The sequence below is a fragment of the Megalobrama amblycephala genome, linkage group LG2 (genome assembly GCF_018812025.1).
Source record: "Megalobrama amblycephala isolate DHTTF-2021 linkage group LG2, ASM1881202v1, whole genome shotgun sequence".
NCBI classification, from domain to species: domain Eukaryota; kingdom Metazoa; phylum Chordata; class Actinopteri; order Cypriniformes; family Xenocyprididae; genus Megalobrama; species Megalobrama amblycephala.
Genome location: NC_063045.1, coordinates 9154514 through 9174063, shown reverse-complemented (window position 1 = coordinate 9174063; position 19550 = coordinate 9154514). Strand labels below are relative to the sequence as shown.

General features: G+C 37.9%; 1 protein-coding gene across 4 annotated transcripts in view; it reads right to left on the bottom strand.

The window, feature by feature from the left end:
• asic1b (acid-sensing (proton-gated) ion channel 1b) overlaps window positions 1-19550 on the bottom strand; it is a 210925-nt gene that overhangs the window by 27497 nt on the left and 163878 nt on the right. For 2 of the 4 annotated variants that reach the window (XM_048182461.1, XM_048182458.1), the window contains exons 1-2: window positions 14437-15422; window positions 1388-1538 (exon numbers count right to left, since the gene is read on the bottom strand). In XM_048182461.1, coding sequence (XP_048038418.1) covers window positions 1388-1538; window positions 14437-15039 — 754 coding nt within the window. In that variant the 5' untranslated portion in view covers window positions 15040-15422. Of the gene's footprint in view, window positions 1-1387; window positions 1539-14436; window positions 15423-19550 lie in introns of those variants that run through there. The other 2 variants (XM_048182459.1, XM_048182460.1) reach the window with 1 other exon arrangement.

Here is a 19550-nt window from a genome sequence, read left to right as displayed (position 1 = left end):
GACTTAAGCACTATATTTAGCAACTTTCAGATGCCTTTAGCGCCTTTTTCAATGAAAGGTATAGAGACAAATCTAATGACTTTTTCTGGATAAACCCTAGCTTTCATTAAGTTGGAAGATGCCACCAGTACTGCCACGCGAGCGTGAGCTCCACATCAACACGAGGAAGCCGCTCTTTAGTGTAGATGTATGGTGATTTCGACGACATTGCAATTATAAATAATGAATTAAGGAGTACAGTGAGAGTGACTCCTGGTTAACATGTAGTATTAATGGGCTGTGTTTAGTCAATATTTTATACTTGTTTTATGTCTGACAACAGAAACAAAAAATATATAAATAATGAGAACAGCTTTATTGGGCATTCAATTGTATTACAGTATGTGACAGGTCAGAGAGTAGAAGCAAAACAGATCTGAAGTGCCAAAACTTATAAATATATTATATGCTATAAATAAATATGCTAATTAGCATGTGATGTTGTCAAAAAAACAGCATGCCACAGGAAAAGTGTTCAAAAGTAGCGTATCCACTACAAATATTTCCATTTCAATTCATATAAAAATGTTGTAACTTCTGGATAATGATTTCATGAAATTTCAGTGCTCCATTAATGAGAGTGGCATATTTAATCTAAATATTTATATCAGCTGTAAAACAGAGATTAAAATAATTGTTTACTTCATTACTTCGCTCGCACCAGTAAAAGAGTGCATACACATGGTCTAGAGTATCTGTATGATGTGCACATATTTATGCCTAGTTTTTTTCTATAAATCCCCATATGTGAGTGGAAATTGTACGTACATTCATATGCCCGTTTTGTGCATACACAACATTTATACATCAAGCCCCAGACGTTTTAATCCTTCTCTTTTGTCCACTTTCAACCACTCAGCCACATCTCTGGGCGGGTAAATGTATGGGCTTTTCCAGCTCTTTCAATCTAATGGACATTATGATCTAATATTTACATATGAACGCTCCCAGAGACGAAGAAAACATACATAGAGAGCGTCACCTTTTGTTTCTGCTCTGACAGCCGTAAGGCCGGCCGAACGCTGTGAGTGTGTGTTAGAAATCGGGAATGGTGAAAGAACGTTGGTAAGTTTTTCATCTTCAGACCAAACTTGGGTCTTCAGCCGACAAAGTTTAAATCACATCTGGATAGTGCGCTTCCCATAATGTAAAATGTATAATGTAATACCAGGTGTAAACAGGGCCAAAGATGAAATGCAATTACCAACCTAATCTCTTCTACAGTTCTTTAGGAGATGTAAAAACAGACACAAGTGAGACCATTGTTAACTTCTGTGATGGTCAGTTTGATGGGATCTCATCTAAAACAGAGAAGACACATGAGATTACTGGGGCTAATAAGTCGTACCAGTCTCTCCCCACACGGGCAGGTACTCGTCCTGCTGGATATCCAGCATCAGCTCCAGGCCATTTCCCATTCCTCCCTTCATAGTCACCAGCAGTGGCCGTCCATCCTGTCCAGAGTTGAAGGTGTAGCATTTTCCATAGCGTGTGAAGATCTGAAATAAACAGAGACAATTTTTTGTTAAAAATTGTTTGTCTGAAATTAACATTGATTTTCTAATGATCACAGCCACATTAATTCATCAAATGCTTATCAACCTATGCGGAATTATCTGGTTATTAATACAGTTGAAGTGTTCGATCAGAGCACATATACATGAAAGCCTTTTATACACAATCATATTCATTAAAGTTAGAGTTCAGGAATGACCCAGTTGCACTTCCCGCTAAAATCAAAGTCTTTCATGGCAGGTTTCGAGAAATCGTTTGATAAATTATAGAGCATCTGTAACTCGTGACGTGATCTACACTTGGGCAGAGGGACTCATGCCGACAGTCTTAATTGAAACTGAACTAATGGACATCTAATCAGATCACAGACAGCAGGATATGGAGAACATGGCGTCTCAGAAACACAACCACTCCTCGCTGTGGGCGCACCTGATTACCATCGCGGACAAATGAGAAACTGGAGGAAATGAAACAGCCACATCTTCAGGGAACGTAGTAACAAAAGAAAACGGCAGCGGCTCACCAGGGAATCACATCTCAGAAAGAAATGCAACATGTGTTACAGACAGCTTTTTCTTTGAGATAGAAATCTCTCAAAGCCATTGAAAGATGTGTCAGATATTGGTTTGTGTGTGATGAAATGCTGCAGACAGATGAATGGTTGATTCAGCCAATGCACATACTCACAGATGGAGCATTTATACACATCCTGGCGAGAACAGCAAACAGAAAAAAAGATGCAGATTCTGTTCTGAGAATGAACAGTTTCTATGGCCATAGACACACTGCAGCTAAATTCGGTTGTCAGTTCACCTGTACACACACAGTTCAGTAAAATACAGGAGTGACAACCGTATTCGACAACCAAATTAACTCCCAAAAAATACAGGTAGTATGCAGTGTGTACAGAACCAAACTTGAACTAGTTGTTAATGACTTTTTTTAACGTGCGTGTGGTTAATCACAGGGAAAGCAGTACGAGCCTTGACTTATTCGGGTTGCCAAATCTTGCTAACAAAAAAAAAAAATCAGCAAACCGAAATAAATCCAAATACTTTATGCTGAATATAAGACCAAAATATTGCGACTCGTGTCTGCTCACTTTAATAACTCCAAAAACCTGGTCACTTTATGAGTCGAGCTTAAACAACAAGCCCAAAAACGTTTATAATGATTGATCATGGCAACACAGTGTGAAACAAAACACGACGCCTCTGTTGACAGTGTTTAGTTAAATTGCTGAAAATAACGAGTGTTTTGCCACTGTAATATAACCTTCTTTGGTCACAATAACAGATACCAAACACACAAAACACCAGAATGTTGCTATGGTTTCCAAGCTGTCAATCATCACAGTTTCGTGTTCTGAGTCGTTTTCTGTACACATCTAATAATAATTTAGGAGATTCAATCCTGCATTTAAATGCAGTTGTCACTCCTGAAACTTACAGTATGTACGTGGCCTATGAGATTCTATACATCCATGAGCCAATGACTGCCATATTTAAAAAAAAAAAAAAAATGCCAACACTGATGCTTTGCAATGAATCACACAGTGAAAGAAGAATGTTCAGAATTATTGGTGCAAGGCCAATTAACAAAACAAACCCAAGCAGCAATACATTCATAATAATTTATTCTTGCAGTTTCAACAAAACCAATGTAAGCCAGCTAGCTTTTACCAAGATGAAAAGTTAACAAGCAGAATTTACAACCAAATGCCATAGAAAACTAAATTTTTATGTTCGGGTCAATGATGTGACGGGCCTTTTTATTTGTCCGAAGACCTTAATAATTATAAAAAACAAAGATATGACATTATGACATGCAAAGTATGTAAGGTAGTAAAACTAGATATCTTTTATTGAATTCATAAGGTTTTAATTATATTTTGCTACATATAAAGGTATTTTAAAGATTTTGAAGTGTCAAAAGATCATTCGGTTTAACCGTCCAAAGGCCAATACAGCCATTTCATTTGTGATTAAAAAATCTAAAATGTAATAAATGTATATATTTTTTTTATTCTGGCATGATTTTATAACATCATATATTATCATTGCAAAATGGTATTAAAATTATGTGTAGAAGTCATTGCTTTGTTATGATAAAGAATGTTCGGAAAAATGAATTTCATTGATGTCATTCGGAGTAACCAATATAAAGGGACCATTATGGATCAAGTCATGTGGTCAATATCATGTGACAGGATGTGCCATAATTCAGACACCAGCAAAGGACCACATGGTCGTGAAGCAAAGTAATTAACTCTCTTTTAACTATTTGAAAAATTCATGTTTTCACTTGCTCATACACATCTCCCGAAACATCAGGTACAACATCGATACAACCGCTATAAAACATGGAAAATGTTGTAATATTTTAAAAACTTGTACTAAATATAAAATGTTTAATTGTCCTTTTGCTAGCTAGCTAGATATCAGCCTGTTAGCATTGTTTAAAAATATCGTCATTCGGTATAACCAAAAGTGTCATTCGGTAAAAGCAAAATTTCGGTTAAACCAAATGACTTTTTTGGTGACAAATTTTGTCCATCTTGTAAAAAATGACAAAAGCAGTGTTAATTGATTATAAAAAACACATAATCTCATTGTTAACACTTAATAAAACTTTATTATATCTCCATTATGTTTTTTTTTACACTTTTAAAAACCTTATTAGCCCGTTTACAAGGTATAAAAGCAATCATTTTACATTCAAAAACTAATATAGCACTGCCACTATCACAAGTGACAGTGCAGTTAACTGGCCCTATAATTCTCTCATACTGACCCCAGCGGACCATCCTTATTGATGAGCCCTGAATATAGGCCATGTCTCAAAAACTTGTGAGCTGCTTACCTAGACAGCATTTTGGGCATCAAACAGAGTTAAAGAATTGATTTAAACATTCAAAAAGCACAACTGATGCCTAAAAGGAACATCCGCATTAATGCTTTTAAAAGCTCTTGCCTATTCCAAACAAACAAGTTTAAATGCATCAGAAGAATTGTTCCCTTTTGCCATTACCGACAGTAAGTGCTCCAGAGATGCTTCAACATCTAAACTACTCCTGATGAGATAACAGCCTCTGAAGCGTTTAGCAAACATAAGCAAGGCTGTTGCCAAGACGAGAGAGAGTTGCTGTGGTAACCGTAGCAACGCAGTAGTTAGTTAGGGTGGCGTTGGCCTTGGGACCCAGGAGAGTCGGCGCTAGTGGAAGTGTTGTGGAGTCTTTCTGAGAAACTTCACAATGAAGTTCCCTCAGTGAGGCCATTGGTCCATTGAGTGCGGATGCCTGCTTGTTATTTTGAAAGAACAGGCCTTCATGGCGACCTTTATATGCTAACGGAGCTTTTGAAAATATTTACAATAGTCAATAGCCGTTCTACAAGGAAAAGGAGTCAGGAACCCAGTGTGCGTGCCTGACTGGAGTACTTTTGAGTTATTTTGAGGACAGAAATTCATTAGTTTGTTTTTCAGCATTTATAAAAGGTGTACTTAAAGGGATAGTTCACACAAAAACGAAAATTTGATGTTTATCTGCTTACCCCCAGCGCATCCAAGATGTAGGTGACTTTGTTTCTTCAGTAGAACACAAATGATGATTTTTAACTCCAACCGTTGCCGTCTGTCAGTCTTATAATGCGAGTGAATGGGAACACAATCAATAAGAGTCTGATCACAGTCTGACAACGCCAGTGATGTCTCGTGCTTATACTTCAATGAGTTCAAGACATCACTGCCGTTGTCAGAGCGCGATCAGACCTCACTAACCGAGTGCTGAACGCAGTTGGACATAGTGGTGTATTAGAGGTAAAAAATGATATAAATACTGTTCGGTTTCTCGCACAAACCGATCATTTCGTGTCTTAGGACAGTGGTTCTCAAACTTTTTAGCTTGGAGTACCCCCTGAAGGGATTCCCATCCTTCTGCGTACCCCCTCTCTTCCACTTCGACTGCAGTCACACCTTTTACATCAAGAGACAATATTTGCCCCTAAATTGATTTTCCAGTGTGTATTTTTACCTTTATGAATAACTTTATAAAATACCTAATGTTTTAAATAAAAAATGTTCAATAGAGAAATATGCAATAATGGTAAAACAAAGTGATACTTTTAAATATTAAACTAAAACCACCAGTAGGTGGCAGCAAGTCACTGTTTTTATGAGTGAGTCATCGAGTCATTCATTCAGTTATGAAGCAAGTGGCTGTGAATGAATCATTGAATCATTGACTCTCAAGATTCGTTCAAAGCCGCAGAATTGTTTGCGAAACACAGACGTGTGTTGTAGTTCTGCTGTGGTTTTCGTTAGAAATATTTTTTCGTTGCAAAGTAGTTTAATTACTGACAGTACTGTGTTTAAAATGTACGTTTTGTTTTTTGACCTGTTGTATTATAATGTCACGTTTGCAGTCATGTGGATATTTGGGAACAATTGCATCCTTGCTCGTTATCATCATTAAATACAAGAACTCACACAAGGAATGTTTTTGTATCGGAGAAAGTTTGAGTCTTAAATCGAAATGAATCTATTATCTGTGTCTATATTTGTTCTTCATGCAAGTAAGTGCTAAATCCCCACTTTTACAAAGGTGCATTGTCGAGAAGGACAGTAATTTAGTGCGATTTAAGGCAGCAGACTGCACGCAATCTATCATATGCACGCTGCTTCTGTGGATGCAGTCATTTTTGACTGCAAAAGATGTGTTAATTTTTATTAAATGTTTTTGCCAGTTAGAAATACATGCTCTGTTTTAATATTACTTTAGGGCAGAGTTAAATGAACTACTCAGCATTTTGTTCGCGTACCCCCTTTTGTCAACTCACGTACCCCCAGTTTGAGAACCACTGTCTTAGGACATCAATGTGCCAATCACGAGCCGCAGGGTTTAATTTGGATTTGTCTATGCAAGTTTTTTCGACTCTTATTGATTGTGTTCCCATTCACTCGTATTATAAGACTGACAGACGGCAACGGTTGGAGTTAAAAATCATCATTTGTGTTCTACTGAAGAAACAAAGTCACCTACATCTTGGATGCGCTGGGGGTAAGCAGATGAACATCAAATTTTCATTTTTGGGTGAACTATCCCTTTAAAATACCTTATGTGAAGGGTTTGAACAACATCACTAACCCCTAAATAAGAGTAACAGTACTGGTGATGCCTGACCAAAACAACACTACCTAATAATGCATTCAAACAGACCTCTAAGGTGCGTTAAATTTTTAGTGTGAAAGCTGAGCCATTGAGTGTCATCAAGCATCTTGTGTGTCTTTGCTGCTTTAATACAAAAGAACAGCCTCCATAAGGAATGAAGACATCAATAATACATGATCATTTCTGCCCTTTGTAACGGGACTTTATGAAAAATGAAACGTCTTTAAAACTTTCTGGCTGCTGAGGGGACTTTGAGAGAGCGAAGTGCTCTGATCTCCCAGTAGGACGCTGTCAGTTGGAAGACTCTTTTCAGAGACTGGAAGAGAATCACAGGGGAGAAGTGGAGAACTTAAAGCCTTAATCAGCAATTTCTTTGAAAATAAAATTAGTCTGCGTAAAAAGCCATGAGAACTTCTTCAGAAGTGAATAAATGTTGTAAAAGCTGCATTAAATTCAAAAGATTTAAGTTCAAAATTAACTTCTTTCTATTTGTGCCAATGTTGGGTCAATAAAGAAGATTTGCCATAAATATTTCTCTGTCAGGACCACCACCATCATCAAAGATGACTGACAATTAGCAAGCAGTTTGGATTAGCGGCATGGTTCTGTTCTGGCCATGAACTCTCCCACCCATCCATGCAGCCTAGGGTACCCCTTAGGGTAAACAGAACAGAACCAACATAAATGACAGTCTGATCTGAAGAAGAATATCAGAAGACCAAGTCCTGACTGTGGCGAGAAGAGAAGGATGAAGGAGGGTAATTCGCTCCTGAGCAACACGATAAAGCTGCTGACAATACTGATGATCTTACACTACATTCACACGGGGCGTCGGCGTCGCCGCTTGACGGAGGGCGTGTTTGAAGCTTGATGCTGACACAGCCGTCACAGTGACAGCCAAACATATTGCTGCATGAACGTAATTGGCTAACGTCTGTGCTAGGGTATTTGCATAAGCGATCTGACTGGCTGACGCCTGCTTTGGTGCTTGAAAAGTTGAACATTTTCTAACTTCTGCCATGAGCAATGCCAGTGATACGATGCCATGGAACCAATTCAGTTTGGCATCACCCATTAAAAGTAAATGAGAAGCGTTAATGCCGACGCCATGTGAATGCACCGTTAGTGATATAGGGATGCTGTGATAGGTGTCGTATACCTATTGGTAGACTGAGAATCAACTGATGCGAGTTTGATTGACGTGACCTGCCAGAACTAACGCTATGCATGATTTGTCTGCAATGAAAGCATATTATTAAAAAATGAATTAAAAATGCATTTTTGTTTGAACGTGTTACGTATCATAAACTAACAAAAAATGATACAGCATTTTTTCATGTAGATTAGTCACTAGGGCTGCCCCCGACTAAAGATTTTTCTGGCCCACTAGTAGTCATTCATTTTAAGCGATAAGTCAACTAATTGCACGTTTATTAATAAACCATATAAATCATAATAATGAGCCTTTAATGCCTACATAGCCTAATCAGTGTACAAGCACACGCATACATTTTGCCACAGCGCACCAGCAGAAGTAATGATTATGAATGCGTCAGGGAAAAACAGCAATAAGACTGCTTTAACATTTTAATAATTGATTGATAAACTAGTGTTTTCTTTATTTTCGGCTGCAGTGATGACGTTGACAAGGCTGACTCGTCATCTCCACAGTAGTGGACGTGCCTATGTGCATGTTACATACGGATTACATAACCTGAGAATGTGTTTTCCATTTCAATTGGTTCATTTAAAAGTTGACATTTAACTTTCTATAGATAGATTTTTCATGTCTGTGAGGCAAGTTTCGGTTCTTTCTTTCTTTTCCGCACTCAAGTTCACAGAGAGAGATGGCAGAAAGCGCAACCTGTTTGCTTTCATTATTTTAAAAACAACATTGTTGCTATTGTAAATGCACACAAATAAAAGTAGACTCCTTACAGATTCAACAGATGTATTACTCTTATCTGTCTGATGACCAAAGATGATGGAGTATTTTCACTTTTCAATTTTTGAATACACAAGGAATATGACAACAGCTGGTGCTCCACACAGAGATCTGATCTCACCATCGAGTCTGTCTGTGATTAAATGAAGAAACAGATGAACATGAGATAAACTAAATCCAGAACAACTGTGGCCATGTATCCAAGATGCTTGAAGAAACCGTGTTTGTGTATGTGTGTGCACACATATACATATAACAAAAATGCATGTATAAGCAAATATTGTAAAAGGTGAAACACAATCTGTCCCATTATAGGTGGCAGTATTTTATTATCCACCCAAAAACCAACATATTTATCAACACAAAAGGAGGCAGAAATTATGAAAAAGTCTATCATGAAATATGAAGAGTGCAAAACCCTGATATATGATTTTAAAATCGCACATTGTTCTTTTTGCGCCCCGAGACTTTTTTTTTTTTTGATTACTTATTTATTTAATGCTTTCTTCCACATGCCTGCAACTCCACAAAGCAATTTCACAATCCACCTTACGCAGCAGGGCCAGAAATAGAAGGCGATACGTCACTATTAGCTTCCACTTCACCATGATAGAAGGAAGACTGCTGAAGAAGACGCGGCTCCGGCGTCTCGCGAGCGTGACTGATATACCCATCAGTACTGATCAAGATCAGCGCAATGACAGTTTCGCCTTCTGAAATGAATAATTCACCGAGACCCAAATGGCACCGTGCCGCCCGCCCGAGGCCTGCCTGCGTACCATGGTGAACTCCTAGCAAGCTAAAGCTTTTTGTCAGAGTTGTCAAAAGGCTTTGATTGCAAAGCTTGCGTGTCTAATAAGCCGCACAACTCACTGTCCGTTTTGCCGCAGCTGGTGGCTCCATTAGTACGATGACTCTGTGCTTTCACAACGGATTAGATCAATGCTGCTGAATCGGAAAACAACGAAATTATATACATACATTGATGCCAAAGTCAAGCTGTTGAACAGGTCACCTGTCATAAAACGTGGGCAGAACATGTAAACCACTGAACTGAACATGACAGTTTAACTTTGAATGGTTTTGCGAACAATTTACCCAAATCCGTTCTGCTATGTTGCATGAGTTACAGTTTTGCCTCAAGAAAAGACCAAATTTTAAGCCCTTAGTCATGAAAATGATTAAATAACCATCTATGGCTATTGTAATGCAATGCATTTTAATTTTGAATTGTTCTTTAAAGCATTCAAATTCAAAAAGGTAAAGCTTCGGTCGGAAGAGCCCTTGGTCTCCTGGTAGCTGTGTGTGGGTTTGATCTCAAAGGCTAAATTGTTTGTCAGGTTTGAGAGGTTAGTGTTCCCGGTCTGACAGCGATCAATATTGGCACAAAGATGGCCACCGGGTGTGCCTCAACTCAACTTGGTCACAAAAATCAATAGCGGTTCCTCTATTGACAGCGAGAGCCTGCGGGTCGCACACATCGACAGCAGAGTCAGTGATGTAATGGAGAGGTAATATGGCCAATTTAGGACCACCAGGCCTGCTAAAGGGGTTACTATTTATCTGTCAGTGGTCTGCCTGTGGACAGGAACACAGGCTCCAATCTCTCAATGCCATCTCAGTTCAATCTCTCAGATAGGTCTCCACACTGACCACAACCTTCAGAGCCAGCAAAGGCTCACTGATTCTCAATATGACCCTTGAGATGTCATCCTTATTCAAATCACCTCATTTGAAAAACTGAGGTATGCAAAGCAAAATGTTTTAATAATAAAAATACATCTGAAGATGAGTCAGAAAATATGACGTTGAAAGAACACTTATGAATGATTCATTAAATGGACTGTAAGTAATAATTTATAGTCACTTTGAGTAAAAGTTTTCACACCACATTTCATCTAAAGGTAGATTCATCAATAATACATATGTAACAATTGTTAATATTAAATAATACAATACACAACATTAGACAAGATAACAATTTTTTCACCAATGAAATTTTTAAAGTAAAAATAAAGATGGCACTACACAAACCTCTCACCATTAAGGAAACATCTGAATGCAACAAACCTAAAGCCCTGTTTCCACCTGGTATTAAGATGTGTTTTGGTCGATCGGATCACAAGTAGACGAGGGAGACACATTCCCGTTTACACCTGGTATTTTAATCCATCTCTTTTGTCCACTTTCAACCACTTCTGATTCTTCGAGGGGAGGGTCTATGGGCGGTTAAATGCTTGGTACGTTTTTCTTCTTCTAACCAAACTTGGGTCTTCAGCCAACAAAGTTTAAATCTCATCTGGCTAGTGCGCTTCCCATAATGTTTATGCATTAGGTCAGTAGACGGCGGTGGCTGTTCAAACGCATTCAACCACATGACTACTACTAAAGCACTTAGGGCTGCACGATTATGACAAAAATCATAGTTGTCGATTATTCCCTTGAATTTTAATTGCGATTATTAATTACGATTATCACAATTTACATCCAATTATGTTTTGAATAGCTTTATACCATGGTTTGAAACAACTGAAAAAGCTGACAACACTCCCTGAATTTTTTTTTATTGCTTTACTATAGCATTAAGCCTAATATGTTATTAGATAGAATTGTTATACAAAGAAAGTAGACAGTATATGAAAATGTATTAGCTTTTGCCGTGTGGTTGATGCCCAATGTCATTTACTGAGCAGAAACATATAATCATGTTTCTGCTCAAAGTTGCATTGGATTTTCTTGCCGTAAGGTTGAAAGATCTATCTATCACGGTTTTCCATATTTGTAGAGTTAGTTTGTGGAGTAAACATATAGGCTGTGTACACAGCTTTTTAAAGGGTTAGTTTCACCCAAAAATGAAAATTCTGTCATTAATTACTCACCCTCATGTCGTTCTGCACCCGCAAGACCTTCGTTCATCTTTAGAACACAAATTAAGATATTTTTGATCAAATCCGATGGCTCAGTGAGGCCTCCATTGCCAGCAAGACAATTAACACTATCAGATGTCCAGAAAGCTACTAAAAACAGTTCGTGTGACTATAGTGGTTCAACCTTAATATTATAAAGCAATGAGAATACTTTTCGTGTGCCAAAAACACCCCCCAAAATAACTTTTCAACAATATCTAGTGATGGCCGATTTCAAAACACTGCTTCGAAGCTTTACGAATCATTTGTTTCGAATCAGTGGTTCAGATCGCTTATCAAACTGCCGAAGTCACATGAACTACTGAAATTGCGAAACACTTATGATGTAATGAAGCCTCGTTTACTGAAATAACGTGACCACTGATTTGAAACAAAAGACTCGTAACGTTTCGAAGCAGCGTTTTGAAATCGTCCATCACTAGATATTGTTGAAAAGTCATTCTTTTGTTTTTTTGGCACACAAAAGTATTCTAGTTGCTTTATAATTTTAAGGCTGAACCACTGTACTCAAATGAACTATTTTAAATATGTCTTTAGCACCTTTCTGGGCATCTGAAAGTGTTAAGTATATCTTGCTGGCGATGCAGGCCTAACTGAGCCATCGGATTTCATCAAAAATATCTTAATTTGTGTTCCGAAGATGAACGAAGGTCTTAGGGGTGTGGAACAACGTGAGAATGAGTAATAAATTACATAGTTTTCATTTTTGGGTGAACTAACCCTTTAATGGCAGGTACTGTAGATGTTTCGCGTGTGTTCGACCAATCAGCGTACACTTACATCACTGGTAGTTCCTTTTGTGCTGGGTTAGACCTTTTGCACTCTGAAGTAGTCATGATTCACCTCTCACAACGTAACATGCAAAATCGTGATCGCAATTAGAAATTCGATTAATTGTGCAGCCAAAAAAGCACTACTAAAGCAATCTAGTAGAATGCGTTTTCGACAAACTCTGGAAGTGGTCGAAAATGGACAAGTTCAAAACATTTTAGACCCCATTTATTTAGTGTCATCTACATTTAATCAGATTGGAAAAAATGCTTCTTAATACCATGTGTAAACAGGGCCTAAAATATATCAAATCCATCACATCAGCTGACTCATCAAACTCAAACTACAAGCCCTTCCTACCAATACTGTTCACGTAAAACAGAGCGCTGTTCTGTTTGAAAAATACATTTTCCTTTACAGCGAGAAGAAATGCAGAGCGGTTGAGAACTGTGTTGGGATAATTACAGTTTACTTCAAGCTCGACTGACGCTTCAATCTCAGACTCCAGTGTGCTGATAGTACAAGATAGATGCAATTTAAACGAAAGTGTATCTGTATAGACCCCTGAGACTTGACTTAGCTTCTTTCCACTAATGCAGAGGTGCTGCGATTGAATTACACAGTGACTCTGCTCATGTGTGAACGGGGGATAGAAAAAGTAGAATTACAAAGCAAAAGTTTTAAGACGTTTAAAGCAGAGTGTGTGTGTGTGTATTGACTAAATAGAAACAAGCCCACAGGGAAAGTGACCTACCACAGCAGCTGCATTGATGCTGAACTACAAATCAATTCAAAGTGCTTCAAGCCCCACAGTCAAATGATTCATGCTAAACACCAGCAATTTCCCTAAAAAAATATGCAAAAATGAAGTGTTAAAAAGAAACGAGCTGCATAAATCCAGTCATAATTTCCCAAATACACACCTTGACTGCGTCTCCTCATTTTTTATTTTATAGTCACATACTAGCAATGCAGAATGAAGAATAAAGCTATTCACAGGGCATTGCCCTCGTCAAAATGACGGATCATAATTTCTACAGCAAATGCAACGTGCTGCATACATTTAGCTAAATTACGTGGGACCTGAACGAGAGGAGATTGCAAATAAGGCTCTTGGGATGCTGAGGGCCTCCTGATGCAATATATCAAGCACGATATCCCAGGAGTCACATTGCTAAATGTGTTCAACATGACACTAAAGCTCAATTGTATTTGTTTACTGACATGAATATAATTGCGCAAATAAAGCAATCTTAAAACCAAGCAGTCATCTAGATAAATGGGGTCTTGACTGAGGCCATGTACAGAGTAGAACACAACCATATGTTAGTAGATAATGTATACTTGCCTGCTATTTTTAAAGTAGCATGAGAGGAGAGAGTGCAATGATAAAATATTTCAAACATTTTTTTTTATTTTGCATGTTTAATCCAGTTAATCACCAAAATTACAATTTTGAGTAAAAACGTCTGAAACATTTGGCAGTCTGACTAAATCATGGAGATGTTTAAAAAGCAGTCGATTGAGCTTCCAGTTCATTTGTCACTCCGGAAATTAAAAGGTCACATTATGGGATCCATTTTTTTTTTCCATTTAGTGTGCTCTTGTATACTACATATTTTGGACAAATGGAAATTTCACATACTGTCCAAAGTGCACTACACACAGCAGTAAGAGTATTTGCGTCGCTTACTGTTTTTAATAAGTAGTAGGCAACATGCTGTATCTTCCAAGTCAATACAAAGTCAAAAAAGATATAAAATTGCAGCTGAAATTACTTTCAGTTAATTAGTTAGGCTACAATAGAAATGGAAGGTCAAGAAGCAGTGCATTGTGGGATTTCACAGTAGCTGCATACAAATTTACAAAGTTTGAATTAACGTTAATTTAGTTGAAAAACGTTCAAATTTGCATGGTGCACATATGCCTACTTCAAAAATATTACGAGAAATATGGCAGTATGCTATTGCGAACAAAGCCAACAACTTGCAAGAGAGAAATTGCTATCTCGCTTCTGTTACAACGATTTTTTTTTCATCGTTTTTATCCTAAAGTTAAATGAACACACTTACGGTGCTAAAGTTGCGCGGTCCGCACAGTTGCCCTTGAAATCGACAATAAAGCAACATCTCCTCGAGCTGATGCCCCAGACGGTCCAATAACTGCCTCATGGAGGGCTGAGAGTCTCGAGGAGGGGGCAGAAAGTGGTTGAAGTCCAGTATGCGAGATAACGGTGACCAGGGAGGCTCACTACTAGTTCCGTCATCGAGCGATGCGAGCGCGTCTCGAACCGCGGCGGACACCTGCCAGTTTTTCCCGAAGAGCCCGAGCCACCGTCCCGCGCTAAAGATGTCCGGTTTTTTCATACGTCGCGGCAGCAAGATGTTCTGGTTGCAAATCGTCACGGCGGGAAATACGAGGCGTTTCGCGTAAACCATATGCGCCTTGGTGTACACCGGCGACGAGAGCAGGTATCGGACCCGGTTGGAGGACCAAGTAAAAAGAAGCGCCAACGCCGTCAGAAACGCCAGCAGCCACGCGACTCTGCGCGGGTACGAGCCGCTCAGAAAGACGTGTCTTAATCCGTGAAATGTCGTGTGCTTCAAGAAGAGCTTCCCGGCTTCTTTCAGAGATCCTTCCGTGCGTTGTTTTGGTGCGGCGTCGCCTTGGCACATTTTGGAGATGGTCTGAGTTCTTTGACGCGCAGTTTTACCTCAGACCCGTTAAACGTTTCAAGACTCTCCAAAAAGAATATTCATCGCGCGGTTCTGTTCCTGGGGCGTTTCGCTCGGGAAAGAAATCTACAGATTCATCAAAACCGCTTGAAATACAGCGCTGTAGTAAATAAGGACGGTAAAACACTATTTCTCCATATTTTCCCTCTCAGGGAAGAGAAATATAGCCCGTATAAAAGTCTCAACTGTTGCCAGAAACGGACACGTCGCCACATTTTCCTCGCGTCATGTACTCTCGCGGTTCTGTCATACTGTAAATCTGTCCTGCACTTTAAGAAGTTCAATTTTCATAAATTCAGTCAAAGTAATTCAATGGCGAGTATGAGTACAGCTCGTTGCAGCAACAGCGCGAGCTTCATCCCTTCCGCGCGCGCTCCGCTCTGTTCCTCTGTGAGCGCGCTCATCCTCTGCTTCCTCTTACTTCACTGAACTTTCTTATTTGCAGTGGTTAGAACGTTCTTTTTTCATTTTATCTGAAGAAAAAAGCTGTTTTTCCGTGACAATTAACCATGAGTGATTTATTTTGAGTGAAATAAGATCTCAAATAAAACAAATGTTTTGCCACATTTGTTTCAAAATTTAGCTTATCCCTCATACTGGTGATACATGATAATGCTTTTTTTGTAAATAAACTATGAGCATGAAATATAATTATATATATTTAAATATATGTATTTATATATATTTCTAACTTTGCACTAAGTCATTCTGAGAGCAAACATGCATTGAGAATCTGCAGGAAATATGTCTGTGAATGAATTCTGTGTGAATACAGTGAAATGTCAGTTTGTTATTCATGCCAGCTGCAGCATTTCATTAAAAATAGCACCTATCACATGAATACTCGCATTGACGTCAACACATTCACACTACTGTTGTGTTTTTTTTACATCACAATAAGGTTTCTTTTTAATTGACTCTTGTTCAATGCATCATTCAGGCCAATAATTATACCCTCCATCCCTGTTAGACAGTAAGTGGGCATGTTCTTGAGCTCGGGCTGTTAGTCGAGCAGGCAGAAGTGGGCATGATGCCCACAGGTCATGGCCTACTTACCTTAACAATGTGTTCAAAGTCAATAACCCATTTTTTTTCACTGGCAGGCTCTGAGATGCCTCACAAAGGCTCTTGTCCAAATGTGTACGTATCAGAGGACAGTATTGACCAGAACACTGTGCCAAAATAAACCTGTAAATACCCGGATGTGTTCGTCTTATCTGAAGTGAATGTTGGTGGGTGGATCTGTGGACATTCAAGCAGTGTGTGTCCTCTTCCGTTGTCCTTTCTTTTACTGAGGGAAAAAATATACGCAAGGAGCTATGAATGTCACAAATAAATTACAGTGGAGGTGTTACGATTCACAGTTGACATTTCAGTTTAAAGTCACATTAAATATGTTCCAAGAATAGTTTTTAAATGACAAAGAGAATTTGAGAGAGAACAGATCATGATGTATATGCTGTAAGTTTATCTTAAAAAGCAATTGTAATAGTGGTGCACAAATTACATTTCTTGAGACTGACTAGTTTTTTTTTCTGGCTCCTGTAACAAGCACACTATTGCAATAACTAAAGATACATCTAAAAAAATAGATTTTTAAATAAATTAAATTACTTGTATCATTTATATGTATGGGATGATGTATTTTTGTAGGCCAAAACCCAGAGGCGAGTTAGCATTTTAGCACTTCCACCGTTCCAAAGCCAATGGGTTTTTTGAATGTTTTTTTTAGTTAAATGCTTGAAGCAAGCTCAAGATATTTTCATGCTTTATTCTACAATATAAAATACATCAGCAATGCCCTCTTGTGATGTTTTTTAAAGGTTTTACTTGTCTTGTAAAAGGCTGATGCTAACATGTGTCTAAATGGGGCAAGAGTTGAACAGGTAAACTCATCTACTCACTAATCCACTTTCACAGCCTCGTTGTGTTTATAATTGTGCTCAAACTTTCAGAGAAAATGTTTTAAAGACTGAAAGAGTCGTTGGAAGCTTAGTGATGGTTTAGCTTTTGACTTCTGCCGACTGTATTTACACTTAAAAATTAATAAAAGTTGTGTTTATTATCACGATGAACAAAACTTGTAAGAATCATAAGCTTTTGTTAATCGCAGACCTTATTTTCTGCAATAATCCAAAAGCCAATGGAAAAATCCTATTGGGTTGTTGACGAGAGAACAAGGCTAATGCGGACTTCCGGGTTGTCCTACAAAAATATGTCATCCCTGCACCACTCTGATGTTCATTAATTATATAGATTGTATTTAGGCAGAAGAAACAGCAATGATTTTTTCATTTCTGGGAAAGGATGATCTTTTCATATTTTGGAGGCATGTGAAGTTGGCATGGGACCTCAGAGGCAGTTTGTCATTTCACACCCACACGTTCAACAGTCACAGACGCTTTCTTACAAGCATCTTCATCAAAGAGGAAGCGGCTCCACCGAGAGGACAAGCACACGCTGAGCATCAACACCCAGATGAAGACGCAAATTAGTGTTCTGCAAAAACTTGGTCTGCAGCTTGCGGTCAAACACCAATTTATCACAAGGAAACTGTGTTTTTTGTTGTTGTTGTTTTCCAGAGAAAAACTCCACACAGTTTGCTGCTGCAGAGGAACGATGTATTCTTTTTGATGCTGAAATGGGTTAAAAGATTGGAAAAATATTTCATCATATTGGCGAAGATTGAAAAAAGAAGCGTTGATGCAAGTTTCTAAAGAGATTTTTCTATATTTTCAGCCTATTGAATGTACATGCACTGCTCTTTTGTAAGAAAGGGTGATAGTACATCTCCTTTGGCCTGAAATAAAAAAGAATGCTTTGAATTGTGTATAAAATGCTTCAGTGGTCCAAAGTGAGCCCTCTCAATGATGGCTGAAAGGCAACCGCATGACCCAAAAAAGTCATATTCTTTACACAACATTGCACTGGGATACAAAAGGGTATTTTAACATTGACAATGACACTAGAATGACTGAAACCAGAACATATGATGCTATAAACTCCTATATTGCAGACATGATATGTTCAAGGTACAGTAATGCCAATATCTGCTACTTATCTGTTCGCTGAGTGATACTGAAGTCTAGCAGAGACGGCCAGTGGGTCTAGGAAGAAACTTGAAGAGCAGAACCATGACACAGCCACAACTGAGATTGCATTTTATGGGGAAAATTGTTTGCAGCCCAAAATAGCCTTGATGTGGTCTAGAGTGGTTTATTTCATGGTGAACAAAGGGAAAACAAAAAGAACGGCAGCAATACAGCTCCTTCCATTTGGAAAAAAATGGCAGACATTACAATAAGAGCTCATTGATTTCTCCAGTGAAAGTGAAGCTCGTCTTGTCTAAATTGAAGATGCTGTTTTTTTGATGGAAATTGAATTTGATGAAGTTTGTTTTCTTCGCCTTTTGAAAAGCGACTTACATTTTATAACCCACAATGAAGCCTTTTAGAGTTTGTTTTCACTGACTTCACTTATTCATTACTCAGAAGAATTAAAGGGACCCAAACATGAAAATTGTGTCATCATTTACTCACCCTCAAGTTATTCCAAACCTGTATGAATTTCTTTGTTCTGCTGAACACAAAAGATGTTTTGAAGAATGTCAGTAACAAAACAGTTGAGGAACCCACTGACTTCCAAGGTATTTGTTTTTTCCAAACTATGGAAGTTGGGTCCATCGGCTGTTTGGTTACCAATATTCTTCAAAATATTTTCTTTTGTGCTCAGTAGAAGAAAGAAATTCATACAGGTTTGGAACAACTTGAGGTTGAGTAAATGATGACAGAATTTTCATGTTTGGCGAACTATCCCTTTAAGTAATGTTTGCCAACGTCTCAGATGTTTCTCTTAAAATTACTAAAAAACAGATATAAATGAGTCAGCAGTTGATAAAAATACTATTTTCTTGTAAAATGTATTCTAGTAAACTTTGTTTTATTTACAACTTTGAAATGTACAGTGTAAGAGTACGGAGCTAGAAAACATTTGTGGATTGTTTGATGAGAAATTTAGTTCATAATGAGATCTTGAGTTTTGATTGAAATATCTGGCAAATCTGAGCTCAATTTGAGATATTTATTGAGATTTCATTCTAAACTCTTAAATAGTTATCATTATTTGTTGTAATATTGTAAATATATATATATATATATATATATATATATATATATAATTTAAATGAAGAGAAAAAATATTTTAAAATAATATACAGTCAAACCAAGATTTATTCAGACACCTTGAAATTTTCATTCATTAATACAGTTTATTCAGTTAAACTGTGTCAGAAAAAAAAAAAAATCTTAATTATGTCAGATAACACTTAAGCAAAACATGGAATAATGTTTGGTTCCAAATTTTTATCAGTTTTACTGGAAGTCCACTGTATGAAGAATTTTTGGGTATAATATGTCACAGTTTACTTTATTTTGCTATCCTCACTTACATAA